This window comes from Chelmon rostratus, chromosome 18 (assembly GCF_017976325.1).
Source record: "Chelmon rostratus isolate fCheRos1 chromosome 18, fCheRos1.pri, whole genome shotgun sequence".
In the NCBI taxonomy this organism is placed as follows: Eukaryota; Metazoa; Chordata; class Actinopteri; order Chaetodontiformes; family Chaetodontidae; genus Chelmon; species Chelmon rostratus.
This window is the reverse complement of record NC_055675.1, coordinates 7,882,825-7,907,062: the sequence shown is the minus strand read 5'-3', so window position 1 is coordinate 7,907,062 and position 24,238 is coordinate 7,882,825. Positions and strand designations below refer to the sequence as shown.

At 46.2% G+C, this 24,238-nt stretch overlaps 1 protein-coding gene across 1 annotated transcript in view; it reads left to right on the top strand.

Annotated features, from left to right (window-relative positions):
• The window catches only part of LOC121622036 (kelch-like protein 29), a 192,619-nt gene that overhangs the window by 46,709 nt on the left and 121,672 nt on the right, over positions 1–24,238 (top strand). The window contains exon 3 of the mRNA XM_041958822.1: positions 19,380–19,691. Coding sequence (XP_041814756.1) covers positions 19,419–19,691 — 273 coding nt within the window. The 5' untranslated portion in view covers positions 19,380–19,418. The remainder of the gene's footprint in view (positions 1–19,379; positions 19,692–24,238) is intronic.

Sequence of the window (24,238 nt, the reverse complement as noted above, 5' to 3'; positions counted from 1 at the left end):
GGAGAGGCCGTCCCCAGCTGAGCCGGCTGACTGAGAGTTTTGGGCCATGGTTCTGACAGGAACAGACCCTGGGAGAGGAGAACATGGTGGAGATGTGCATTTTAAGGAGGATGTTGCAGTATTTATTTGTGTCCGTGTACAAGCAAAAGCGTAGAGAAGAGGGAGAATATGACATTTTATTATCTTTGAGTGTTTGCATTATTTGTTGGCTTGCTGTATGCGTTTAATGGAGCCTTATGTATACTTGTGTGTGTGTGTGTGTGTGTGGATGCACATAGTGGCGTCTCTGCAGCAGTGCGCAATGGTGTGTGTGTTCGCTACGATTTGCCGTGGAACAGAATATATAATATACTGTAATGGTCTGTCTTGAGCAAGTGCTTTAACTCTCCTTGGCGCCCTTTAATGGGTTGCTTAAAAAGAGAGAATTGATTTCCTGGTATCTGCCTCAGAGATGCTTCCGTGTGGCACCAAGGGCTACAGTAGCATTACACATCTTTCTGTGTGTGTCGGTGGGGGGGGGGTGTCCATAACACAAATCACTGAATAGGTAAGGTTGGGCAAATAGTGGTGAGGGCTAGGGTTGGGCTAAGTCTCTGGAAATGAATGTAAGTCAATGTAATGTCCTCTGAGGTGATGGAAACAAGAACCTGTGTGTGTTTGTGTGTGTTTGTGTGTGTGTGGTGAGAGAGTGCAGAGGGAGGCGAGAATTGAGGGAGAAAAAGAGTATGAGTGAGACTTTGCAGAAAGGGAGAGTTTAGTTTCTCCCCCAGCTCTTTAGAGTTTCCCTGGTGAGTTGGCTGGCAGCTTGTTTGCTGGCGTAGCAGCAGGAGGAGCAGCAGCAGTCGGAGGTAGAGAGATTGCGATAAGCCCCTTCAGAGGCAGACAATAGATGCTATAATGCGGCTGGAATTAACGACTGGCATTCCATCGTTTCTCATCTGATTAAGACCCAGTGACAATCTTCTTGCTACAGTCTCTAGTTGTCACCAGCGATGACTAATGAACTGTGATATCCTGCTCCTCTCTCTCTCTCTCTTTCTCCGTGTCTCGCTCTCTCTTCGCTTCACGCTCTATCGATTATTGAAATACTCTCCGATCCCTTCCATTCTTAACACGCCCTCACCGCTTCTGCGCCCGCCCCCCCCCCTGCCCCTTTCATTTGCCCGTCCGCCATGCTCGCTCTCCTCCCTGCGCTCTCCTTTATCTTGTACCATTCATTTGGCTAATTTGATATTTGGAGTTGATAGGGCTCTGAATGGAGGCCTGTGTTTTCACATACATTTGTCTCCATCTCCCGATCTCTCATTTCTCTCTCGTTCCCTCTCTCCCTTTCTCTTCCCCCTTCCTCTCTTTTTCAGAGTAGCGATAATGAAATCAGGCTCCAGCCCTTCATCTGTATTAGCGGCATTTGCGGGTCTAAGAGAGACTAACAGCCTGCTAATTCTCTGCCTCTGATTCGTTAAATTGACAGACATTTGCATAATTTAGCTGCCTGCTTTCTCCTCCTCAAAGGTTGCCTGCAGACGCTTCTGTCATTGAACGGAATTGAAAGCTGTCAACATAATGGCTTGTTTGATCAGATTTGAATATTTGTTTAGAGATTGGTGCAAGAATTACAGAAATATGCCTCAAAAATGCCATTGATTTCAAAGAAACTAAATTGATCTGCTACACAGAAAGTTAAATGTTTTATTTCTTTCTTCTGACAAGTTAACCTAATTCTTTTTTTGCAGTTTTTGTACCTCTCTGATTCGCCTCACCTTCAGGGTTTGCTACAGTATTCACACACTCCCACTCTTTCCCTCGAAACTGCGCTCATGTGTTGGAGGGAGACGGGTTTCTTCTTCTTCTGTGATGCTGACAGATATGAGCGGCGGCGGCGCTCGGCGGCGTCTCTTTTGCAGTTTTCTTTTGAGCTGCTGCTGTCTCAAGGCTCACAGCGCTTCCAGTGAATAATGCACACGTGCACAGACACGTGCACATGCCACCTGAGCTTGCAAAAACACAAACGTTGACTTTTCACACCGATCATGCCTCTCACTCTTGTTTCTCGCACGGCGCGCATACAGGTGTTCCATTAACCTTGCAGGCTGACAGTGTCTCGAGGTAGCTTCATTACCTTCAGCATGATTAGCTCTAAACTAGACCGTTGCTTTGCGAGATCTCGCACGCACGCCCACAGCCCCCCTTCCCTCCCTCGCTGGCCCCCATTGTCAGAGGGCACCAGCAATGTAGTCATGCTTTTCACCATAGATAAGTGGCTGTGTGAGGGAATGAGAAGTGTGTGTGTCTGTGTGTGTGAGAGACACACTCCCCCCGCTTCCATGCATTAATGAAGAGATGCGGCACCAGGTGCCCTCTGTGAGAAAGAGACAGCAAGGGAACCCAGTAGAGGAGATGGAGGAGGGGTTGGTAATATGGTTTGGCATTTTAGCGGCCTCCTTTTCCTAATGGCGCTTCGGTCTCGCTGGGATTATCCAGCCAGCACGCTGTGTCACGGTCGGTAAACTGCACTGTGCCGGAGGGAAAGGGCGTGCTGAGAGGGGACAGGGGTTGCAAGGTGGAAGTGTCAGGAGAGAGCGGGAAATGTTCTCTAAAATGCCCGGAGGTATGCAACCTTTACCAAAGTGAAGGGGCCTGAGGGAGTGCATGAAATAGCGGCCCCTAACCCATCGCTCTGCGCTCGGGCTTCACAGGGGGCGAGGCGTAGAGGGGTGGAAAGTGTGAACCGGCGTCAGCTGCATCACTGGAGTAATATCAAAAATAAGGAAAAGATGCAAAAGGTGAAAACTCTCGTGCAATTAATGGATCATCTTTGCAGGCGGAAGGTTGGAGCGTTTCATAATAATGCATTTTGAAGATCACATGTCTTCACAAGTCAGATATTTCCATCAACGCTCCTTGTTATCCTTTGAATTCAACTTTACAGGGCAATTAAAAAATGGCTCCAAAGAAAGCACTTTGCCCTACTTGAATGTTCTGGAGGGACTACTTGAGGAAGTGTTCCACTCTCCTCTGATGAAAAATGTCTGTAGAAATGTATAAAGCCGCACTCCCTCCAGAGAGAGGTTTGGCATTTTTGTTTTACCGATGTCCCCGCCAGCCCTGCTTTTTACAATACCTGTAAATTATTGCACTGCTCTGAAGCCCCCACCACCCCCTCCACACGCACACACACACACACTCTTTTTTTCCTCCTCTGTCTCATCCCTCTTTGTTTCCTCAACTTTCTTCCGTTAGACCTCCCACACAAATCACATACCTGTCTCCCAGCAGCCTTAACATTTAGCTCTACAGCTATACAGCTGCACGAGCAGCGGGTGTATCTTTTACCCGTTAATATGTTTTCCATGCTGCTGCTGTCATAGCTCAGGTCTCCGTCCATCCATACATACTGAATGGATGAATTCTTAGTTTTTTTTCTTTCTCCGTCCCCACCAGTCCTGGCTCATCTGCTTTTCCACCTCTCCCAGAGAACCTAGGGCTGACCCTTACAGCATATCAAATTCTACATTTCGCATCTTTTTTTTTTTTTTACCGACACTGCTGAGCGCGGGGAATATTACCCACATATTTATTCCTCTCTGGATGCAGGTTTCTCTCTGAATTTGCTCTCTACATGCACAGCCATGTTTGTTGCCACCAGAGGTCAAAGGACCGCTGAACTGTCACCATTTGCCTTGCATGTGTTCCATTAGCATCGATTCCCCATTCCACGTGAAAAGTGCAGTTAATACCAGGCGAGTAGCTTGGCTTGTTTTATTTATGAACATGTGCCTGTGGAGACATCCATTATCTTCAGTTTTTACAAAGCCCCAGTGTAGGAACTGGTAGGGGAGTGTTATACAGAATCCCAAACTGTTTTTACCATGAGCCCATCTGACTTAAGCACATTTCTTCATGCAGGGCCCAGGGGCATTGTGCATTATGCCACAGCCATACCATAGCTCATATTTCAGCGGCGTGTTTCAGGAATATGAAAAAGGTTCAAACAGTTCATATCATGCATTGGAAATGAGAGGCGGCTGGTTAAAAGCCTGCTTACATGGGAGCATTGACAGATCCTGTGCTGGTCATGGCAATTCCTTTGATGCCAGCATAAGCCGTCTCTCATTTGATTCCGATGAAATGGAAGCAAAATGGTTAGTCTTGGCCGTGTGTCACGGGTTTGTCAGGCTTGGACTTAACACAGATCATTAGACCCACATGTCATTAAAATGTGTAGTGTGAAATTTGAGCAACATAAAAAAGTCTTTAAAGAGAGACGCAGATCGAGGGAGAGTGAGACGCCTCATCTACATCAGTAATAATGTGCAGCTTTTTGTGGGCAGCTAATTAAGATTAAATTGAGTGAATTGATTGCAGCAGGGTTTGCTTTGGTGACGTCACGGTCAGAGAGGAGCCAAGACTGTAGGTGGAGATGAGAGCAGCCTCGGTCATCAGGGTCATCGGTCAATCCGGATATGGTGTGACAGAATGTATGGGTCAGGGTTAGGGCTGGTGGAGGACTTCAGGAGCCCATGTGGTCCTCCCAAATCTGACTTCACATTTAAAAAAAGAAAGCACGTTCTGACATAGCCAACACAAGTGGAGAAGAGTGGAGAGGAAAGAAGAAGGTTCCTGGTGGTGTTGCTTCACTACAACAACAGGTGTGCAGAGAATTGAATAGTATTAATTACACTGAAGCCGAGGAGCCTCAGCTTTGCTTGTTGATTTCACAACAACAAATCTGAAATGAGCAGCTCTGTGTGAACCACAGTGCCTGATGATGTGTCCGTCTCTGCGGGGCTGTCATTGTTCTGCTGGACTGTGCTTTTGTTTGCTGTATATTTTGGCGGTGACGCTTGTCTTTACTGCCAGATTTGCATGGGTTAAGCAGCACATGTGCCATATCCTGTTTTGTAGTGCGTGACTTTTGGCTTGCAGGAGTGGACTCAGGGAGTCAAAAACCATCATATCAGCATAGAACTAAACACTTGTGCATCTGAAATGTTGGGCGACTGATGCAGCTGCCATGTCAGAAAAGAGTATAATATGTTCATTAGAATTTCCTACTTCAGCTTGATGCCCTCAAAGTGCTTGTTTTGTCCAAAACAACAGTACAAAACCCGAAGGAGCTGACTCACAATCGTACATGGCAACCAAAAGTCAGAAACCTTCATAATTAACAAACCATGACTAGAATAAGAATGATATTGGTATTTTTGTTGAAATATGACTGAAATTATTAGTCAGTCATTAAAATGTGGCAATTCATTTTCTCTCATTCAACTAATTGATTCATTGGCGAATCGTTCCAGCTCGAATTTGGTTAAGATTTCTGGCTATTTGTGATGGAGGAGCTCAGCTGTATTTAATGCATTAAGGGAGCCATGGTACCGTTGTGTTTGGGAGTGTGGCCGACAAGTTAGCGGCATATCCAGCCTTTGTCATGAGTTTGTACTGGCCGTGTCACTGAAGCCACGGCCTGGGTGTTGAATTTCAGACCCTCTACATTTGAGCTACCTACAGTAACAGGCCAATTCTCCTGAGAAACTGTTTCTCCAGACGGCCATTACTCATTTCATTGTCACTTCTACAAATTGTATTCACGCTTGGCTTTTGCTGATAGCGTGTCATCTGTCGAGTGTTAAAACGAGCCTATGATTATTAGTAAAAGATGATCGGTCTACCTGTATCTTGCAGGACCCCAAAATCGAAACACACTTTGACAGCTGTCCAGTTGTGCATCGACTCTATATGTCGCTGGGTCTCGTCATACGCCGGTCGGCCGCTTCCATTTAGCTCATACATTTATCTCCATTTGCCCATCCATTAATCTCCCTTTACTGTAACCCATCCAGCTACTGGCTAGCCAAAGCAGATGAGACGCCCCATTACTTATTTAACACCACTTTAAAGGGGACCCAAGTCAATTGAGAAGCCGCTCTCGTTTACGGTAACAACATTTGCCAAGCGGTCTCAAACACAGTGGGCAAAGATGAGATTGAGTGAGATGGAATCGAGTCAATAAAGACATGGAGGATGATGTGCCCTGCGGTCTGATAGTTAAGTGAAGGTCAGCCTGCCAGGGCATTGTGTAATCTGGTGGCTCTCTGGACGGTGACAGGTGGACAGATTTGTAAGGCCAATGTGGAAAAGTTCGCTGGCCTTCAATATCCCCTAAATCGATGTGACCAGAAGAGGAGAGGGATAGTTTTTACCCCTGTAATGAAATTCTAATATTATAGTGGATCCTTGTTCTGAGGAGGCCAGGTTTTGATGCATTGAGAGCTCATGAGAAAGGACACATGATAAGGGGGTAGTGGGAGAGAGAGAGCGAGGACAGGCTTCTCCAGCCAGCCAGGCTTTTCTTTTGGTGTGCATGTGTATGCATACGTGTGTGTGTGTGTGTGTGTGCGTGTGCGTGTGCGTGTGTGTGTGTTTCTATGGATAGGCCAGCACGGACACTTTACCCAACCTAATCATGATTCCCCTCTTTTATCTGAGTGCGGACCAACTGTCCAGGCCTATACATCACAGCTCCCCCAATACACACACACACACACACACACACACACACACACACACACACACACACACACACACACACACACACACACACACAACCCCCCCCCCCCCTTCTGTCGTCTCTCTCCCTTCTTCCACACTATATATTGCCGTGTATCACCCACTGACACTCTGGCAACATATTAAAAAGAGGGATAGTCGCTGCTCTCTGTTATTGCCAGGAAAGTGATTTACCATGGGGCCACATTCCCACCATATTGATTAAAGAACATGTGTGTGTGTGTGTGTGTGTGTGTGCGTGTGTGCCTGTGTGTGGGTGGGTGTGTGCTTGTGTGTGGGTGTGTGTTTCACCTTTTCTCCATCTCCACGGGCTTTCTTATTTTCCCCCTCCGTCATTGCCTTTCCTCCTCCTCTCGCTTCTCCTTCTCTCCTTTCTCTCCTCCTTTTATCTCTCACTTCACTTCCGCTCTCTCTGATGGAGCCCAACAGCCTCCACCACTTCCCTGTCTCGCTCTCATCTACATCGGCCCCGGACTCATGTGGCTGATTGTGTATGAGAGTCCAGCTGAGCTATGGGTAAGGAAGGGATGGGATGGAGGCGGGGAGGGAGCAGGAGAGCGAAAATAAGAGAGACAAAGAGAGGGCAAGAAAAAAACCCTTCACCACTGTACTTCTGTCTACTCTAGCTGCAGCACAATTCATTCATTCAGATAATCACAAGAAGACAATGCAGGCACCGCAGGTTTGTGGCACATTTCAAATTCTTCAGTTGTCTTGCTACATATTATTTTTGAAGATGCTCAAGGAGAATTCAGAAATAAAACTACACACACACACACACACACCCTCTATACCCCTGTAGCACTGTAGAGCCATGCATTGTGGGCTGCACAGAATATTGGACTCATGTCTTATTTTCTTGATTAATCAACAAGATGTCAAAAGCAAAAAAAAAAGTCCCATCACAAGTTCAGATCCTAAGATACCTTAAAGTTTATTCACACCAGTCCTCCACTTCACTAGACCAACATAGCTCATCAACTATTCGATTGATTGGCATGAAATTTAGTTGAAAAATGAGTGTCCCCAGAAGATGAAGGAGTTTGGCCATCCCGGAACTTTCCTGTAGCGCCACCATGAGGCCAAAGAGACATTCCCATCAGCCTCAGCTGTACTTTATGTCGTCCAGTTTGCACTAAACATAAAAAAAAAAACATTATCACCCCTACATGCTAATCTGAGATGATGAACATGGCAAACATTATTCCAGCTTGTTAGCATTTTTATTGGGAGCATGTTAACATGTTGATTTAAGTAAATATTTGGTCTACATGACCAAATATGGGCCTCAACTCTACCTTAAGTTGCTAACAATCTAAACTTCTGAATGCTGGGATTTACTTGCTAAACATCAGCATGTTAGCGTTGTTATCGAGAGCACGCTAGCATGCTGAAGTAGGTTAATAGTAGTCCTATTTGGTTTATGGCCAAATATGATCAAAACTAATGCCATTCCTATTAGCCTTAAGCCCACTTTTGTTAGTGCTAATTACCAAATATTATCATACTAATAAACTAAAGTGAGATGATGAACATGGCAAGCATTACATGTGCATCAGCATGTTCGCATTGTCATTGTAAGCACGTTATCATGCTGATGGAGGCAATTATCTCCAAGCGGTGGCTCAGCACAACTTCACAGAGCCGGGCCACGGCTGTGGACTGTTAGTCTTATTAAATTGACTTTGATGATTAATTGCTTATCAAAATCTTTGTCAATTCATTTCATACCAATTGACTAATTGATGATCTGTTTTAGTCACATTTGACCCCATCCCCTTGAGGCTGCTGCTGCAGATTGTCACAGTTCAGTCAACAACTGTAGCTCCATGCACATCACAGCCAAAATCCACTCCATGACTTACGATTATGCGTAATTACAGAAAGTGTTTCTCTCTCACCTGCCCACTCTGGATCTCCTTCCCCCACGCCTTTTCTCTGTCTTACTCCCTTTATGTCACTTCTTCTTCTTCTTTTTTTTTTTTTTTTTTTTTGAGCAGTCGAGTAGAAAGTAAATGTTCATAAATGTCATTTTAACCACAGTAGCATTAGGTGAGGTTTCCGTCCCTAATAGAGACGGCTGCTCACTATATCTGGCCAGTCTCCGACCTTCATCCAACCAAGGTGGAAGGAGGGTCGCAAATCCACGTTGGATGACGCACATTCAGTTTTAATTCACTCTGTCAGTGTGACAGGGGTATAAAACTATACTGTGACAGAACACATTCCCCCAGCCAGTACCTCTCCTACAATTTAGTGTACGCCTCATTCTCCTTATCATTGCCTCTCTTCCCCCCCCCCCTTTTTTTTTCTTTTCGGTCATTTCAGTGGCCTCTCTATTTGTTCATTCCACTTGCCTAGGCAGTCTCCTGGGCCATTAATCTATACCGCTCCAACCGCTCCTCTGGGCCAGACCGGGCTGCGGCGCCACTCACTGTGAGCTCTGAAAGGCCACTGTGTTCATACAGATATGAAACGACGGACAGAGACAGAGAATGGCTTTTAGAGAAAGCACCCAGAGACATGAGATAAGTGGAGAGAAAGAGGGGGATACAAGGAGAGAGGAAAATGCTTTCGCTTTTCATGTCGTCTAAGGCGGAAGTGACAGGATCGTGTGTTTGAGAGAGTGAGATGATGTTGCCCCGAACAACTGCACCGAGGTTACCGTGGCGTCTGCCCTTTTGAAAAGGTTGAGATTTGAGGAGATTAATATGCCGTTGGATCACACTGGGGGAATTCTGGCTCGCCCGGCGCCGGCCTGGACAAGCAGCAGCCGTCAGTGGTGACGGGGGACTCAAGCAGATGGCCTGGCTTAATCAGGGAGAGAGCGCTGTCCTGGTTGTGTGTTTGTGTGTGTGTGTGTGTGTGTACCTGAGTTTGCCACAGTGTGTGTGTGAGTCAGGGAATTTTTCTGTGAAATGCATGGATGTGCACGCTGGCGCTTGCGCTTTGTGAGAGAAAGCAATGAAGAGATGCAGCAAACTTGGCAGTAAAGACCGGCTGACTCGGGGCCCTGTCACTAGCCATGACAGAAAGCATTGGCGCCGACTGAGATGGGAATTTGGTGCGCAGCACATCTGAACTCTGTTTAGCTCGCTTTAATGTAATTGACTCTGTAAGAAAGAAACATCGGTCTTTGATTTATTAGATATTTCCTTGTACTGTGCCATTTTGACTTCAATCTATAAACGGCCCGGTTTATCCAGCGAAGTCACAAAGAAACTCGCTAATCTAAAGCCGTCGCTGAACAGTATTCCTCTGCATGTTTTCAAATTATCATTATTTCAGAGAACATCCTCTGTTAATGGCATCGCTCGGGGGGAAAACGTGAGAACTCATTAACACTCAATACCTTTAAAATGAATTTGTGTACGATTACATGCATGATAAATGCAGCATTATTACTGAAAAAAATCAGTCTGCTTGTCTGTTATGTGTGATTCATCTTTTCGGATTCAAGGTTTACCTCATGTTTACAGTTCAACGTGTTCTCCCCTGGGAGCGGGGCGCTGCAGCCAGGCTCCTACTGTCGTCTGGGGTGTCACTTGGGGAAAGTGAGGCAGCGTGTGCGCATGTCCTCACCTGGAGGACCTGGGAAACATTCCCACACTGACGATGCTCACCCGCCGGCTGGCCTTGAATTTGGATGGGGCCGAGCCAAGAGAGACAACTGAGCGCGACTTAGGGAAGTTGTAGCACAGTGTATCTTGTGCAGTGGTGCATTGACAGTAGTTGTTGAAAGCAGAGAGTGTTATTTGCTCACCCTCTGTTTGCTCAGTTGCTCGGGGGGGGGGGTGAAACCAGTGAGAGTTCCAGTCACGAGCACGCTTTCTTTACCACTGTCCCTTCTGTCAGGAACCACAGCTTCAAGTTCTAACTAGAGAAATGTCTCATTTCCTCTGAAACGTAGACTTACAAGAACATTTAATAAAGCCATTTAATAATTCCTGCTAAGGAGCAAAGAGCCTTGGATGGTGGTGGTATTTCGTTCTTTGTTAAATCGCCTTTTAGTGCTACAATATGGATGGTGCTTCACATGAATGCTCACAGTGTGAATCTTTTTATTTCCATACAGTATGCTTTATTCAGCCTCCAGATGGAAATTCTCTCCCTGCCCTCTGGTCAGGGTGCAGGGTCAACCAGCAGGACTGGGCCCTCTAGAGCAGGTAGGGGTTAAATGTCTCGCTCAAGGGCTCTTGGAGCGCTACGTGCGCACGAGGGGCTCAAACCTTCGGCCCTCCGGTCTGAGGACGACCCCTGTAACGGCTTGCCTGTGCAAAAGTCAAAAAATGTGTGCACATGTAAGGGAGGGATGGACCTAAATGTGGAGCCTTTGTTGTTCCACAGTGGGGGTCATGATACCATCCAGCCCCGGAGCATCCCCGCGGTAATGACGAGAGCGCAATCGAAGATGTGCGGGGCATCTCCATGGCGACAGAGGTGATGTCGTGATCCCTGTTGCCGGCGAGCTGTCTGTAGCTGAGGATGCAGCCAACATGCTGCTCTTTATAGCGAAGGCCAGTCGGCTCGCAAACTTCTCCGTCGTAAATCACCGTCACTGTACCCACTCCACTAGCTCTCGTCCACATTGTCTCCCGTCTCTTGCTCCCGTTTAATTCTCCTGGTCTCTTTTTCGCTCTCTCATTGCCGCTCTGTCTCTGTTATTGATGTCTATATCTCTTGATCTCTCCTCCAGCTTGGCCGTGCACTCTAAGCCGGTGGTGTTGAAAGAGATGGATGCTCACTGCCCTCAGTAATCTCCGCAGCAGCCATTTAGATAATTAAGTCACTATTCTTGCACTTGCCTCGTGTCCCACTACCAAGGCTATATATATATATATATATATATATATATACACACACACATTCATGTCACAGTAGGTGCAATGATGCAGCAGCCCATAGAATATGTGAGGTTTTTTGCTCCAACTGTCCTGTGTGTTTGCGTGTGTGTGTGTGTTTATGTGTGTGCATGTGCGTGTGTGTGGCATCAGCAGTGAGCTGTTTGTTTTGATGCCGTTGTTGGTTTTTATTTAGAGAACAGAGAAATCCGCAAAAGGATGCAGCGGGGAGAGAAAAGGCGACAGCTGCCATGGGCCACAGAGAATACACACACACACACGCGCACACACACACACACACACACACACACACACACACACAAGCACAAATACACGCATAAACACACTGCATGATTGGCGTCTGGAAATCTGCCGCTCCCACACCCCGTAGAAAGAGCATGCAGAAATGCTGGATGGGAAAGTGTGCACACTAGCCCCAGGGTTTTTCTCCAGCTTTATGTCTTGCCGTCGTGATAATGTGGCGTTTTGTTGAAAGTCGGTGTTTTAATTAACTGAGCAGCAGCGTGCGGCGGTGGAGGTAGCAGCCTCTGTGTTCCTTGGGCTAATCACATGCTGACAACCAAACACTGGCAGGGTGTTACTGACTAGGCCGCTGCAATATTTCAAAACGCAGCGGTCATTCCCGTCTGCGCGGGAGCCGCTGAGAGCTGACATTTTTTGGACAGAAGAATGACGGTTGGCCCAAAAAAATGAAGACAGGGCCCGTGTGTTCAAACCGCAGCAAACAAGCGGCTTGGAAACCCTTGCATCACTTTGTATCCACCACGAAAACACACATGCGCTACACACAGCAGCCTTTTTTTTCCAGATTGGGAGAAAGTTTTACTTATTAATGCTCCACTAAAAGAATTGTGCTGATGCACACTGAGGGGGAAATTTGCTGTCAGTGGTGCAGGTATATGTAATATTTCTTAATCTTAAAAAAAAAATAACCCTCAGCTTCGGTTCCTTTTTATTCCTCTCCTCTCTCTGTCTACCTAACCCCCCTACCTCACCATATCCCTTTTTTTTTTATCCGCTTTGAATGATTCGGCCTTTGCTTGCATGCTTTATCAAAGAGAAGATGATGGGGAAGTGTCTGTCTCTGGCAAAGTGAGGCAGTGTGTGCTTGTCACCCACCAGTGTTTCATCCATCAAGGTGTCAGATTAATGTACAAAGTGCCATCTCTAACTATCATCTCTGGAACCTCTGTGGAAATCCTAATAGGCAGATGAGATAAGGAGGTGGATTCAGATTAATGCTAGATCGGCTCAGAATGACTGGTGACTACCCAGTGGTTCAGGTTTATTTGCATGTCAAATGCTTCCCAGTTGTCTTGTAGCTGCAGCTGTTTAAGCAAAACCAGCCTCTAATAATCCGCTAAAACTGAGGTTATTTTTGCTCTGGATGGTGCCTTAGCTGGTGGGCTCTGTTTTGAGGCGTCCCATGTATCTGTGATACCCTGCTTGACTGTGTGGTGTCTCTGGATTCCACTCAGACCACTAATGAGGTGTTGGAATTGTAGCAGAGTGCTAATTCCCCTCAAACCACTGGGATTAATTGGACCTATTAATGCTAAGAATCAGTCCCGACAATAGGCTTGTTGGTTTCCATGCCAGCAGGTAGCTGCATTCATCTCTGCTTCTGATCCTTGAAGATTGCCCTTTCTCTTCCTCTCTGCTCACCCACACCTCCACTCCACACACACACAAACTCGTCTCTGAGCTCATGAGATAGATACAAAACTCCATTTTTCCTTTCCTGTGTTTGCCTTTCCCTCAGCTTCCACTTTTTTTATTTTCTTTTTCTTCTTCTTTTGGCTTCTCCTATATCACATCCTTAAGAGGGAAAGCTAAAAATACCCAGGAAACCCTGATTCTTTTCTGGCGGATCAGTTTGCTTCATCAATCAATACTTCACAAAAGTGACAAAAAAAAATCCTAAATAGGCTGGAAAGACAAATATCCAAATATAGACTATAGCATTTAGTCTGTACTATCCGGTTTTGCATGTTTTACTCTGCCAGTGCATTGCATCATTAACAACACCTGTGTGGTTTGCCTGTGCAGGTGCGTGTGTGTGTGAATGCCTACTTGCATGCGCTGGCACGTATATGCAGGCGTGGAAGATGCATCGTCTTTGAGATTTGTGTCTTCATCATCTGGTGTGTCTTGGGCGCCACGCACTCTAGCCGAGGAGGAGAATTGAAAAAGCCAGAGACTGTGGCTCGCGTTGCTCCGGGCTATTCCTGTACCAACGGTCTCTCCCATTATTTGAATATCAGGATGAATACCTCCGTCGTCCTGGAGGAACTGTCAACACTCTCACTGGGTTGTAATTGCATTGGTGTATGTGCGCTGTGCGTGAGAGCAAGCACGAGTGTCTTTGACATTATAGTGTGTGTGTGTGTGTGTGTGTGTGTGTGTGTGTGTGTGTGTGTGTGTTGTCTGTGCGCGTCTCCCACAGGGCTTCTCATTTACAGCAGTATCTTGTCCTCATAAAGTTACAGTATGCCCACTTACCCCTGCCCTCGTTTGTACTATCCACACTTGCTGATGGAGGAATTGATCATTTGCATGGACTTGTGAGTGTGGCAGGTGGCTGTGTGTGTGTGTGTGTGTGTGTGTGTGTGTGTGTGTGTGTGTGTGTGTGTGTGTGTGTCACTGGGTCAATAGAAGTAAACACTACTACAGATTGGAAATGGAGCCCTCCCTCTTGGGGAATATCTGTGGCGGGTGGAATAGCTGGGGGTATTGAACGCAGGGCAGAATGTGCCAGCAAAGCAAACATCACACCCTACAACAGAAGTATGACACATACCCCGCCTCACCCCACCCTGATCCCATCCTTAACACCCCTCTCTCTATTTCAGGCTGCGCACACACACTTTACTGCTGTTAAATCTCGTTTGCTAACTCGCTCACACTGTCTCGCTCGCTCTCCGTCGCTGCCACGTTCCGTCCATCTGTTACACTCCCTCTCTCCTCACGTCTATCTGCGGCACCCTGCGTATTCCCACATGGCTTTGTTAAAGCAGCTCTGTCACACACGCGCACACACACACCAGACATGCGGCACGCCGCCGCGGAGTGACAGATGCTGTTCTTTAGGGTGTGTGTCTCGTGTTCCCACCTGTCAGGCAACTTTTTATTTTAGCTAATCACTCCGCCGTCGCTTGGGAACTGAAGCCTGTGAAGACGGACTCCGTCGAAGTCAGCCGAGATGTGTGCCGCGCAGACTTACAAGCAGGCTCAGGAACATGCAGGGCATCTCCACGGTGATGGCGCTGTGGTCATGATGATGTCAGCTACAGTTGACCCTGTGCGCATGCAGAGACGTTGGCATACTCCCACACTTAAACGCACACACACACACACACACACACACACACTTACTCCTCCTCTTCTACTCCTTAACCGCATCCCTCTCTTACGCATGTGGACACCCACACCATCTCACTTTTCTGTCTCAGTTGCACACACGTTAGGAACATCGTACGCCGAGTGCTGATTCTGACGCATCAGCAGTGCTAGAATAGCTGTTTTTTGAAACAGGAGTCAAAAACGCCCAGCGACCAACACACACACACACACACACACACACACACACACACACACACACACACACACACACTCCCTCCTCTGCAGCTGACTGCTTTTAACTCATGACGTGACTGACAACACAATGGAGATGCCAGTCAGTCAGCTCATTAGGTTTGATTGCTGACACGGTGTTTCTCGCTTTCCTTTTTGGCTCTTCTGCGCCGCGTCGGAAACCGGATTCTTTGTGTTACCATTTGGGCTTCCAGAGGATCAGTGGCTCGAATCGTTTTGTTTAGATTTTCATCTTTTTGCGAAGAATTCTCAGTCCTCGCTCGTTTTAAGTCGGAGCCAGAGTCAGAAAATAGAATTTGGCGTGGGAAAGTCTGATACCTTCAGGCAAGATTATTAACATGCTGATTGCAGGAGCTGAGGAGCCTCATTAATTGCTGTAGGGTATGACTGAAATGCTGTCATTAGTTTCTTATGAAATTGAAAAGGCTCTTAAAAAGGTTGGCTTAGCATGCGAGCCTTGCAGCAGAGGTTATCATCTCCCTTCTAAAAGACTGTTGTTTTGTCCAGGCCTGACAGTGACTTCATTGGATGTGAAAGAAAATGGGCAAATCTTTATTGGCACCTTCTCTCTAGAGCGGTACAGCGCCGAGCAAAGTGTCATTGTAGATGTGATGTATTTAAGTCTTTATCTGGTCTGGCAGAGTCCACAGGTGTGTTGGGTGTTGGTTTCCACGGGTGCCCGTGAGAGCCAAATTTCTTTTGTCACCTTCTCGTACTGACTCTTGCAAACACACATGCAGCAGACAGTCAGCCTCAAGGTGATGCAAGCTCATACGCCGACACGCACGCACACGCAGGCTTTAAGGGAGCTGCAGAAACACACTTGTGAGGGGAATCTGAGTGTCTGTAATTAGTAGCTTAAATCCTTGTGTTTACCAAGGACCATAAATGTAGTGGGATTTGTCTCGGTGACACTCGTTCTGCAGGGATCAGTTTCCAGCCTCTGGTTACACTGTACATACTGACATGCATAGTGCAAGGATGACAGGAATTAACTTGGAGGATTGTGCACATATTGAAATGTAGCGGCAACATTATGAAAATGCCACTCGGGTAAGTGAGTGATTGAATTTGAAGCACGGTAATGTGAGAAGCTCGGCTCCAGAAAAACAACATTTGGCGCTTGTGTAAACTACTTAAAAGAACGCACATTTACTCTCAGTATCAAAGGAAGAAGTAGGATGGATTGTGACATCTGGTTTGGAGATAAAATGTTGTGTAGCGTGAGATACATACAACATGAAGGTAGCTGCCACTTTAATGTATCTGCATATAGTAGACCATTGTGGGTAATATTGTTAGTCAATGAGCAGGACTGCATTACTGACTTCATGCACTATTATTCCTATTAACATGATATTTAGGGGTGCACTAATCTGACTCTCCTTGTAAAATGTAGCAAATACATACACAGACGATGAGGATTGGTATCAGTGCATCTCTGATGATGTTGCAAGACACATGTTGTGCAATATGTCACACCGTCACATGGTCAAAAGCTTGTTACTATCCACTGTATGGAATTTAACATCAGAACATATGTAACATGGTATAAGAAATGATTTACTCGGTACATTTGTGCATCGCTGTTATGAGGTACCTTAATGTTACAGGCATTAATTCAGTGGATGAGCCAAAAAGCATTCCCATCATTCCAGGTTCTTATCCACAAACCTTTTCTCAGTTACTATCCTAGAAAAGTTGGGCCACTGTGTGAAGTGTTCCTGAGCCCATGTAGTGACATCCTTTATACAAGTGGTGAACCTCGCTGTTGCTCCTGATTAGATTAGATAAGACTTTATTGATCTCACAATGGAGAAATTCACTGTCCTAACTCATTTGAAACATGTTGCTGGCATCCCAACTTTTCTGGAATCGGGGTTGTACGATGTGAAATAAATTTCCTTATTCCGTGGATTTTAACCAAATCGCCCACCTAATGTGACATTATTACAAATTATACAAAATATCTGCCTTTGGCACAATGTGTCATCTCTTTCTAACACGCATTCACTTTTAATTAGATTTAACTACGACCCTGACCTTTCATTAGCTCCCTTTTTTAGACTTCATCCACTTTTTCCTCTCTCGGAAATAGCAAAGACAGAAGGAGGAGAGGGAGATGATGCAATATTACTTTGGTGCTTGATTAAAACCCAAGACCTTTCATCCATACATGGCACATGCCTCAGACCGCTGAGCCACCACGGTCACTCCTTATTTAAAACTCTTCTGGTGGAATTACCACGTGCTTTAATTTATTTCTCTTCGTGCTGTGTTTGGCAGCCAAACTGAAGGTTACCCCACAAAGCTGTCTTGTGTGGGCTCTTGCAACCGTAATTGAGTGCCTTTCCTACATAATGTAATGGATTTGTTCTTATAGTGTGCCCTTTTTATTGAAAGTGTACAGGAAGACAAAAAAAACAAAGGACATTTTTTTTTTAACTCACAAAACGGTCTGCACAAGGGAGCACTGTGGACGCACAGTCGCATGCATCCACCCACTCACATCTGACACGGACTGATAAAATAAATTGTACAGATTTGTGAATGCAAATGCACTCTGGCCCCAATTCCGACTCCTGTTAAGATAAAGTCCCTTTCTTATTCCTTTTCCCCCTCCTGTTTTTATGTGGAGGAATTTCCTGCCCTCTTATTTCTCAGCTGAGGTGTGGAGCTCGCGTGATAAGGGAATATTACCTGGCGCTAACTGTGCCATTGTTCCGCCGGACTAGCACCTTGCCACTCTCTCCGTCTCAAACATTTTTAGAGATAATACAAGCTTCCTCTGTTGTAAAATTTGAGGTCATTAAAAGGGGTTACTGCGGAGAGGGGGAAGAGGTTATTGCAGAGTGAGCGAGAAAGAGAAAGAGAGCGCCAGAGTGTTGTCCGACAGCTTTTAGTCGCTCTGGTTGGCTCCATCGCCACGCATCAGCTTGCTGTATTTGGACAGAGCAGACGCTGTATGAGAGGGAGATAAGTGAAGGGGGGATTCAGAGAGGGAATAAAATGTGAGAAGAAAAAGAATGAAAGTGAGCACGACAGAGAAAGACGTAAAGGAAGAATGAGTGTGTGTTTCACCGGGTAAATAAATGGACGGTCGCAGCAGCTAAAGATAGCACAGGGCCAGTGCTCCCACCACAGGCTGCATCGCGCATCGCTCGCATCAAAGCGTTTTAAAGAACCTTTTCATTTCCAACAGCCTGCTCCAAGACTCTCACACGCCACGCTGGAGTTTTAAACATGTGTGTTCTCATTAAATGCTGCCAAAGCATCACGTGCATACACACTCTCGCTTGCGCCACTTGCTGCTTTTTTTTTTGCACACACACAGATGCACACAGAGAAGGCAGCATTTGAAGGCGTTCACTCCTCTGTGAGGCAAGAGGCAGCGTGACAGACCCCAGCGTGCAGAATAAAGACCTATCATCCGCTGTCATTCTCTCCTCACAGACCGGGGGATTTTGCATGGGGCTTGCTGAACCTGGTTTGAGGTTGTTATTTATTTATTTCTTCTGTTATCAAGGGCTTGGGAAGCATAACGTGGCTTTGGTGAGGAAGAGTACAATGCGCTACAATCCCCTCAGTGATGGATTTCTCTACTCAGATCCTGTACCGCTTTGATTTATGATATAATATAGTGTGATACGCCGCTCATGCTACACAATAGCGCCATAGCCCATACTGATGTAATTCCAGCTCACTGTCGCCTCTTAGCCTATCACAGCCTGCTGTGCTTGAAAAGGGGAGAACCCTCAAATGCTCTTCAAGGGCAATCTGATTGAATTAACCAGCCATTAGATGTATGAGATGAGCTGTAATGGGTTGGGGTATTTATCTATTCAGATGAATGAGTTTTGACCGCAAGGTCACGATACTGCTGCACCATCGTCAAGCAAGCCCGACTTAGCGTGTACCTGTTTGCGTCTCGCTCGGCCATATTGTTTTAACCTCTCGTCGTTGAGCCGAGGGTGCCTGGCGTAACCAGTTTAGCTCCTTATGGTGTTGGCGCTGATGGTGTTTTTATGGAGCTGCTCCGCGGTGCTCATTCCTCTCCCTCTTGTCGCAGCCCTCGTTAATGACTGGGAGAATGGGAGTCAGAAGCAACAAATGAGCCGCAGTGTGTTCCCGTCAGTCAGGTGCACTGGGAGCAGGTGCTGTGAGCTTTTACGCCTTCGTGTCAGCGTGCTCTCTTCTTAATTCACCTGGCGTGTCACTCTTTCTTTGTCCCCAAGTCTCTTTCTAGATTCAAAACCCTGTTTTTTTTTTGTCCGTATCTCTCACTTGCATTTGCATACATGTAATGAAAGAATTTCAACCTGACCTCACCCTCTTTCTTTCCATTTCCTGCAGGCCTGCCCCCGTTGTTCCCTCTGAGAGGAAGAGGAAGTGATGTCACGCCACCACCACCGCTTTGAGAGGGACTACCGGGGACCCTGGGAGCGGAGAGACATCCGTCCTTCTGGCCTCCACAATGGAGGAGCCAATCATAGCTGTGCCTCTGCCGTTGTCAATGGCAACAACCGTCCGGGGCTCCTTCCCCTCCCCGTCATCCCCTCCCTCCTCCCCACCCCGGTCACAGTTGCCGTGACAACATCCAGCAGCGACATAGCGGTCAAGCGAGGCATCACGGCAGCGGGATCAGTGGCTCCGGCGTCGGCCAAGGTAAGAGCCCCGTCCAGATGGACGCCGCAACACCTGCTACCCTCTGACTCGCCTTGGAAGCCTCTCAGTGTTTCCACCTGCTCTGTCAAGTTTCTTTTAAGTCTTTGTCTCTGCTGGTGTCAACTTTTTTTTTTATTATTTGGGAAGGCTCCCCAACTGGACATAATCTCCAACTTCCTCCGCGCTTTTGAGGCTTTCCAGCTCCCTCACCGTCCTCGAGTTCCCCTCTCTCACTTCCTCCAAATGTTTCTGCGCTGTCCAACTCACTGGCACGCCTGTCTTCATGGTTCAACTGTCTCTCCAAGCCCGTCCGCTCCCTCCTTCCCTCTCTCTCTCTGCCGCCTCCTGCTCTCTCCACCCTTATCCCTCACTCCAGTCCTGCTGCTCTCTCTGCACTCTCTCTGTCCAATGCCCCGCTCTTGCCAAACCATTTTCCTTCCATCTTCATTTTCCCTCTCTGCCAAATGGCAGGCTCGTCCTGCCTTTGCCTCCTTGGTAATTTCCTTCTTTCATTATGTAAATGACCTCTGACAGCGGCTCAGATGGGTGCTGCTGTCGGAAGTGATGGTTCGAGGCGGTGCTTTCGCTTAAGGAGCAAACAAACAAAAAAGGACCACAACATTGCATAAGTGCTAAGAGTTAATTTTGTAGATTCAAAAGAAAAAGGCCGCGCACATTTCTACTTTTTCGTTTCTTTTTTCTTAACAGGGGTAGAGCTTAGATATAAATGATCACCGGGCCGTATAGTAACCATGATATTTGATCCAAACTAGGTTGTAAACCCACTTTTACTGCAGCCTCAAGCCTTACATAAACAGCAATATTTGGGTGTAGAATCTCATTTGTCTATGTATCATATTTGTGTTTGGATATACAGAAAACTGCAGCTTGGAAATGTCTGAGGGGTGTAGTTGAGAGCAGTACAGTTTGTGTTCTCCACCCCCTCGTCCGGGGATTTTCTAGCTAGCTGGCTGTCAGCAGCCTGTGAAGAGAGGGGCCTTTACCAAAAAAAGAAGAAAAAAAAAAAGAGTTAGGCATTTCAGCCTCTCCCCTGCCTCTGCTTCCATGGATACCATTCATCTTCTCTCAACACTCCTCCTCACTATCAGATCATTTGCTTTAATTTGGACTTCTGGGCTTTTTTTTTTTTTTTTCTTTTTTCCCTCTCCTTGCTCTCGGTGGGGCCTGTGCTCTAAAAGCAGAGGTAAACAATTGTCTGGCAATTTAGCCCGTAAGTGCACATAGATACCCTGCTGAATGCACTGACCGCAGACACAGTAAATCTGCTCTGGCACCGCGTCGGCCCTTCCTTTTGTGCGGCTGAATAATTACATACATCCCGACAAAGTCTTGCCAACTCCCACCGTGGCCATTGTCATCATTCAATGGCTGCCAGAGCAATTAGGTGCATTGCCTTGCACGTGAATGCACAACTGTTTAAAGGTACAGTATATGCGGGAATGTGCGCGCGTATATGCAGCAGATATAATGCAGAGCCCTCCCCAGATGCTTCTCCGTTAGCTTTATTCAGGGATTTACCTTTCTGCTTTGTCTTGCCTTTGACAGTCCTTTGTATGGCGGGCAATAGAGACCAGCGATGTTTAAAAAGGGAAATACCCAGAGTCTGGGCTCTGCTTTAATTATGGCCTAGAAAAAATAAAGGGGCCTCAAGAGCTGGCCAGTACCATAGGAGCCCGTTTTTCTATCTTCCTCCTAGCTGTCTCCTGTCCTCAGCTGCTCTCTCCCTCTCTGTCATCTTCGATCAAAGCTATCGGGGGTCAGCCTGACGGACGGATGCAGCTCTCTCTCCGTGGTCCCTGTGTCTCTGCTCTGTCCATGGCTGCACTAAAAAGCTGACAGGCCGCTATTGATCTCCACTGTTTGGAGACTCTCTCTTTATAAACACGGCGGCCCAAGTGGGGACGCAGTCAAATAGTTAGACATATTCAGGAGCGTGTGTGTGCGTGTCTGAAAGTGAAACTCCTACACATATGACTCTGTAATAAATGCAGTAATCAAGCCTCTAAATGGAAAATGGGACACAGAACAGGTGTTTTATTTCAGCATTGCTTTGGTGTGTTTTGTGCTCTGTTATAAATAACCTTTCTTGACGCGGTTTGCTTCAGCTGTAATGATCACGTATAGGGTTGTATGGTTGGCATGATGGTGCCGCGTGTGTGCATGCACATGTGCAGAGGTGTGCGCGCGTGTGTGTGTGTGTGTGTGTGTGTGGGACAAATGCTGAGAGTGGAAAAGTACCATCTGGTCGCATTGTCCATCGCAATGTAAAACGAGCCACATGGAACAGTGGACTACAGTTAATTTAGAGCTATACTTTGTTATCCCTTGCCGGGCTGTTGATTATTTTTTATGTATTTTTATGCTGTTGTCATGGATATATAGTCACTGACTGCTCACATTAAATCTATGTTATTAATAACCACAACTCTTCCTGTCACCTGCTGATAAACAGAACTTCCAGTGTCCATCTAGCAAGTAATCATGTGATCCACAGCACCATTTCCCTGGAATATCAATTCCACTCAATTTACTGGCTAGTAATTAAATGCACTTCTATCAAATGCAGCTCTTGCTTATGTCATATGTAGCTTGTATGCAACTTTTTTTTGCAAAAATGGACAAACACGGCAGGTGCTAAACAAGCTAATATTAAGTGAACAACACATGCCACCACGATGTGATTGCTTTTCACCTTCCTACAGGCATGGCTTTTCATATTCATCACAGGCATGCAGAGACATGAAGTAGGAGACTTGGAAATGCCTGATTGAATGCTAACACTTGGGTTAAAAGAATTATTTGACTTATAAGATCTGTAGGCCGACGCCATCTATGCACGGCGCTCACACCCCCTTTACTTCTGACTGGCTGAACGGTAAAGAGGCCTCACTGTTATTGGAGTTACTCGAGGTCACAGTGGCTGATTCAAATAATGACCCACAAAACGACGTGTGCTTCTGAAAGGCGCTTGCTTCCTGTGAAAGGTTGTGTGAAAGATCTATGCTGGGTTAAATGTTTGCACATTAATGTTACAGCCTGTTATGCAGCGTTAGTGAGGATTTTATAGGGTTTAAAAATTGGCCTGAGTTTTTATCCGAACACGTCATTTTGCTCGGAAAGTATCTTCCCACAGATAGCCCATGAAACATATGGATTTTTCTGCATGGTTTAATCCCCTTTAATATGAGATTTTTAATCCACTCTTCCCCTGATGCTTAATAACAGCAGCGCTGGAATTTGTGATTCTTTACCAGCCTTTATTAGACACAGATGCAGGTGCCACAGTAGAAATAACAGAACCGAGCATTATATATTGATCTAAAGAATGCCACAAACTAATAACTGTTGTTAGGATGGGGCTTTTGCTCGTAGGCTTATGTTGATTCTCTATATCCTTGGCATTTTGATTCACTCTGTTTACATCTCATTCGTTTCTCTGTTGAAATGTTTGATGATAGAATTTGGCTTCCGATTTACTGAGCAGTCTCAAGCCAGCAGAATGAGCTTTTCCTTTAGCCTGTAGCCATCTCATTAGTTTAATGTTGTTGTTAAGCTCTAAGTGAGGTAGTCTCTTCGTGTTATTCTGTGTCAGGTAGCCGTAGCACTGTGGTGCAAATGACTACCCTCTGCATTTTTTAAGGATTTTTTGTATTCTTATGTAAGATCTAAAAAAATAATAAGCTAACGTTAAGATCATGTGACCTGTGTGTTTAATATGTTCTTGAGAATAAGCGTGTGCAGTGCTGATCGTAGGAGCGTATTAAGGCAAGGCGCTGAGCTGTGGTCAGCCATGAGGAGCTATAATGTTATTTACCAGGCCTCACACTGAAGATGCTCTCAGCAGTCGCTGTACGTTTCATTCATTTAACAAAGACCATAGCATGGCCACGGCTCTGCTTCCAGGAAAACAGAGTAGCACATATGGCCCGGTGAACAATGAAGACGGATGCATGTGATATTTACGCTTAGTTCTCGTAATTAAAAGTCATCCTCAACAAGGAGGGTTGCTCCAGCCTCGGCTTCCATACGTAGTGCTGTTTGATCCTCTGCTGATAGGGATTGAATGGAATACCTGCTGTTGGCAGCCCATTAAAGCTTTTTTCCACAGGCAAGGCCAAATGAAGCGTTCTGTTCTGCTGAGCACGTCTCGACAGAAGCCGCGTCCCATGACTGATCGCCCCACCTGGCAGGGATTCTTTTACAATAAGTGTTTACTCCATTACCCCGTGCATATGTTTAAAAGCTATCATGGTTGTTCTGCACGTCGAATGCATTACATGTATCAGCAAATTTCTGTTGATTAGCAAAAAGTCGTCCTTGCAGCTCATGAAAATGAAATTCCCGTTTTTCCAGGCATCGACGGCGCCAATCAATAGAGCTCGTCTTGAAACAAAATCACACTTTGTGCCTTTTTGGTCATTGATTTCAGTCAGGTCAGCTAGCCAATGGATTGAAGCAGACCCCATACTGCGGCCAACACAACATGGTATCCAGAGAACAGCAGGTGTCGTGGCCTCACTCTGACA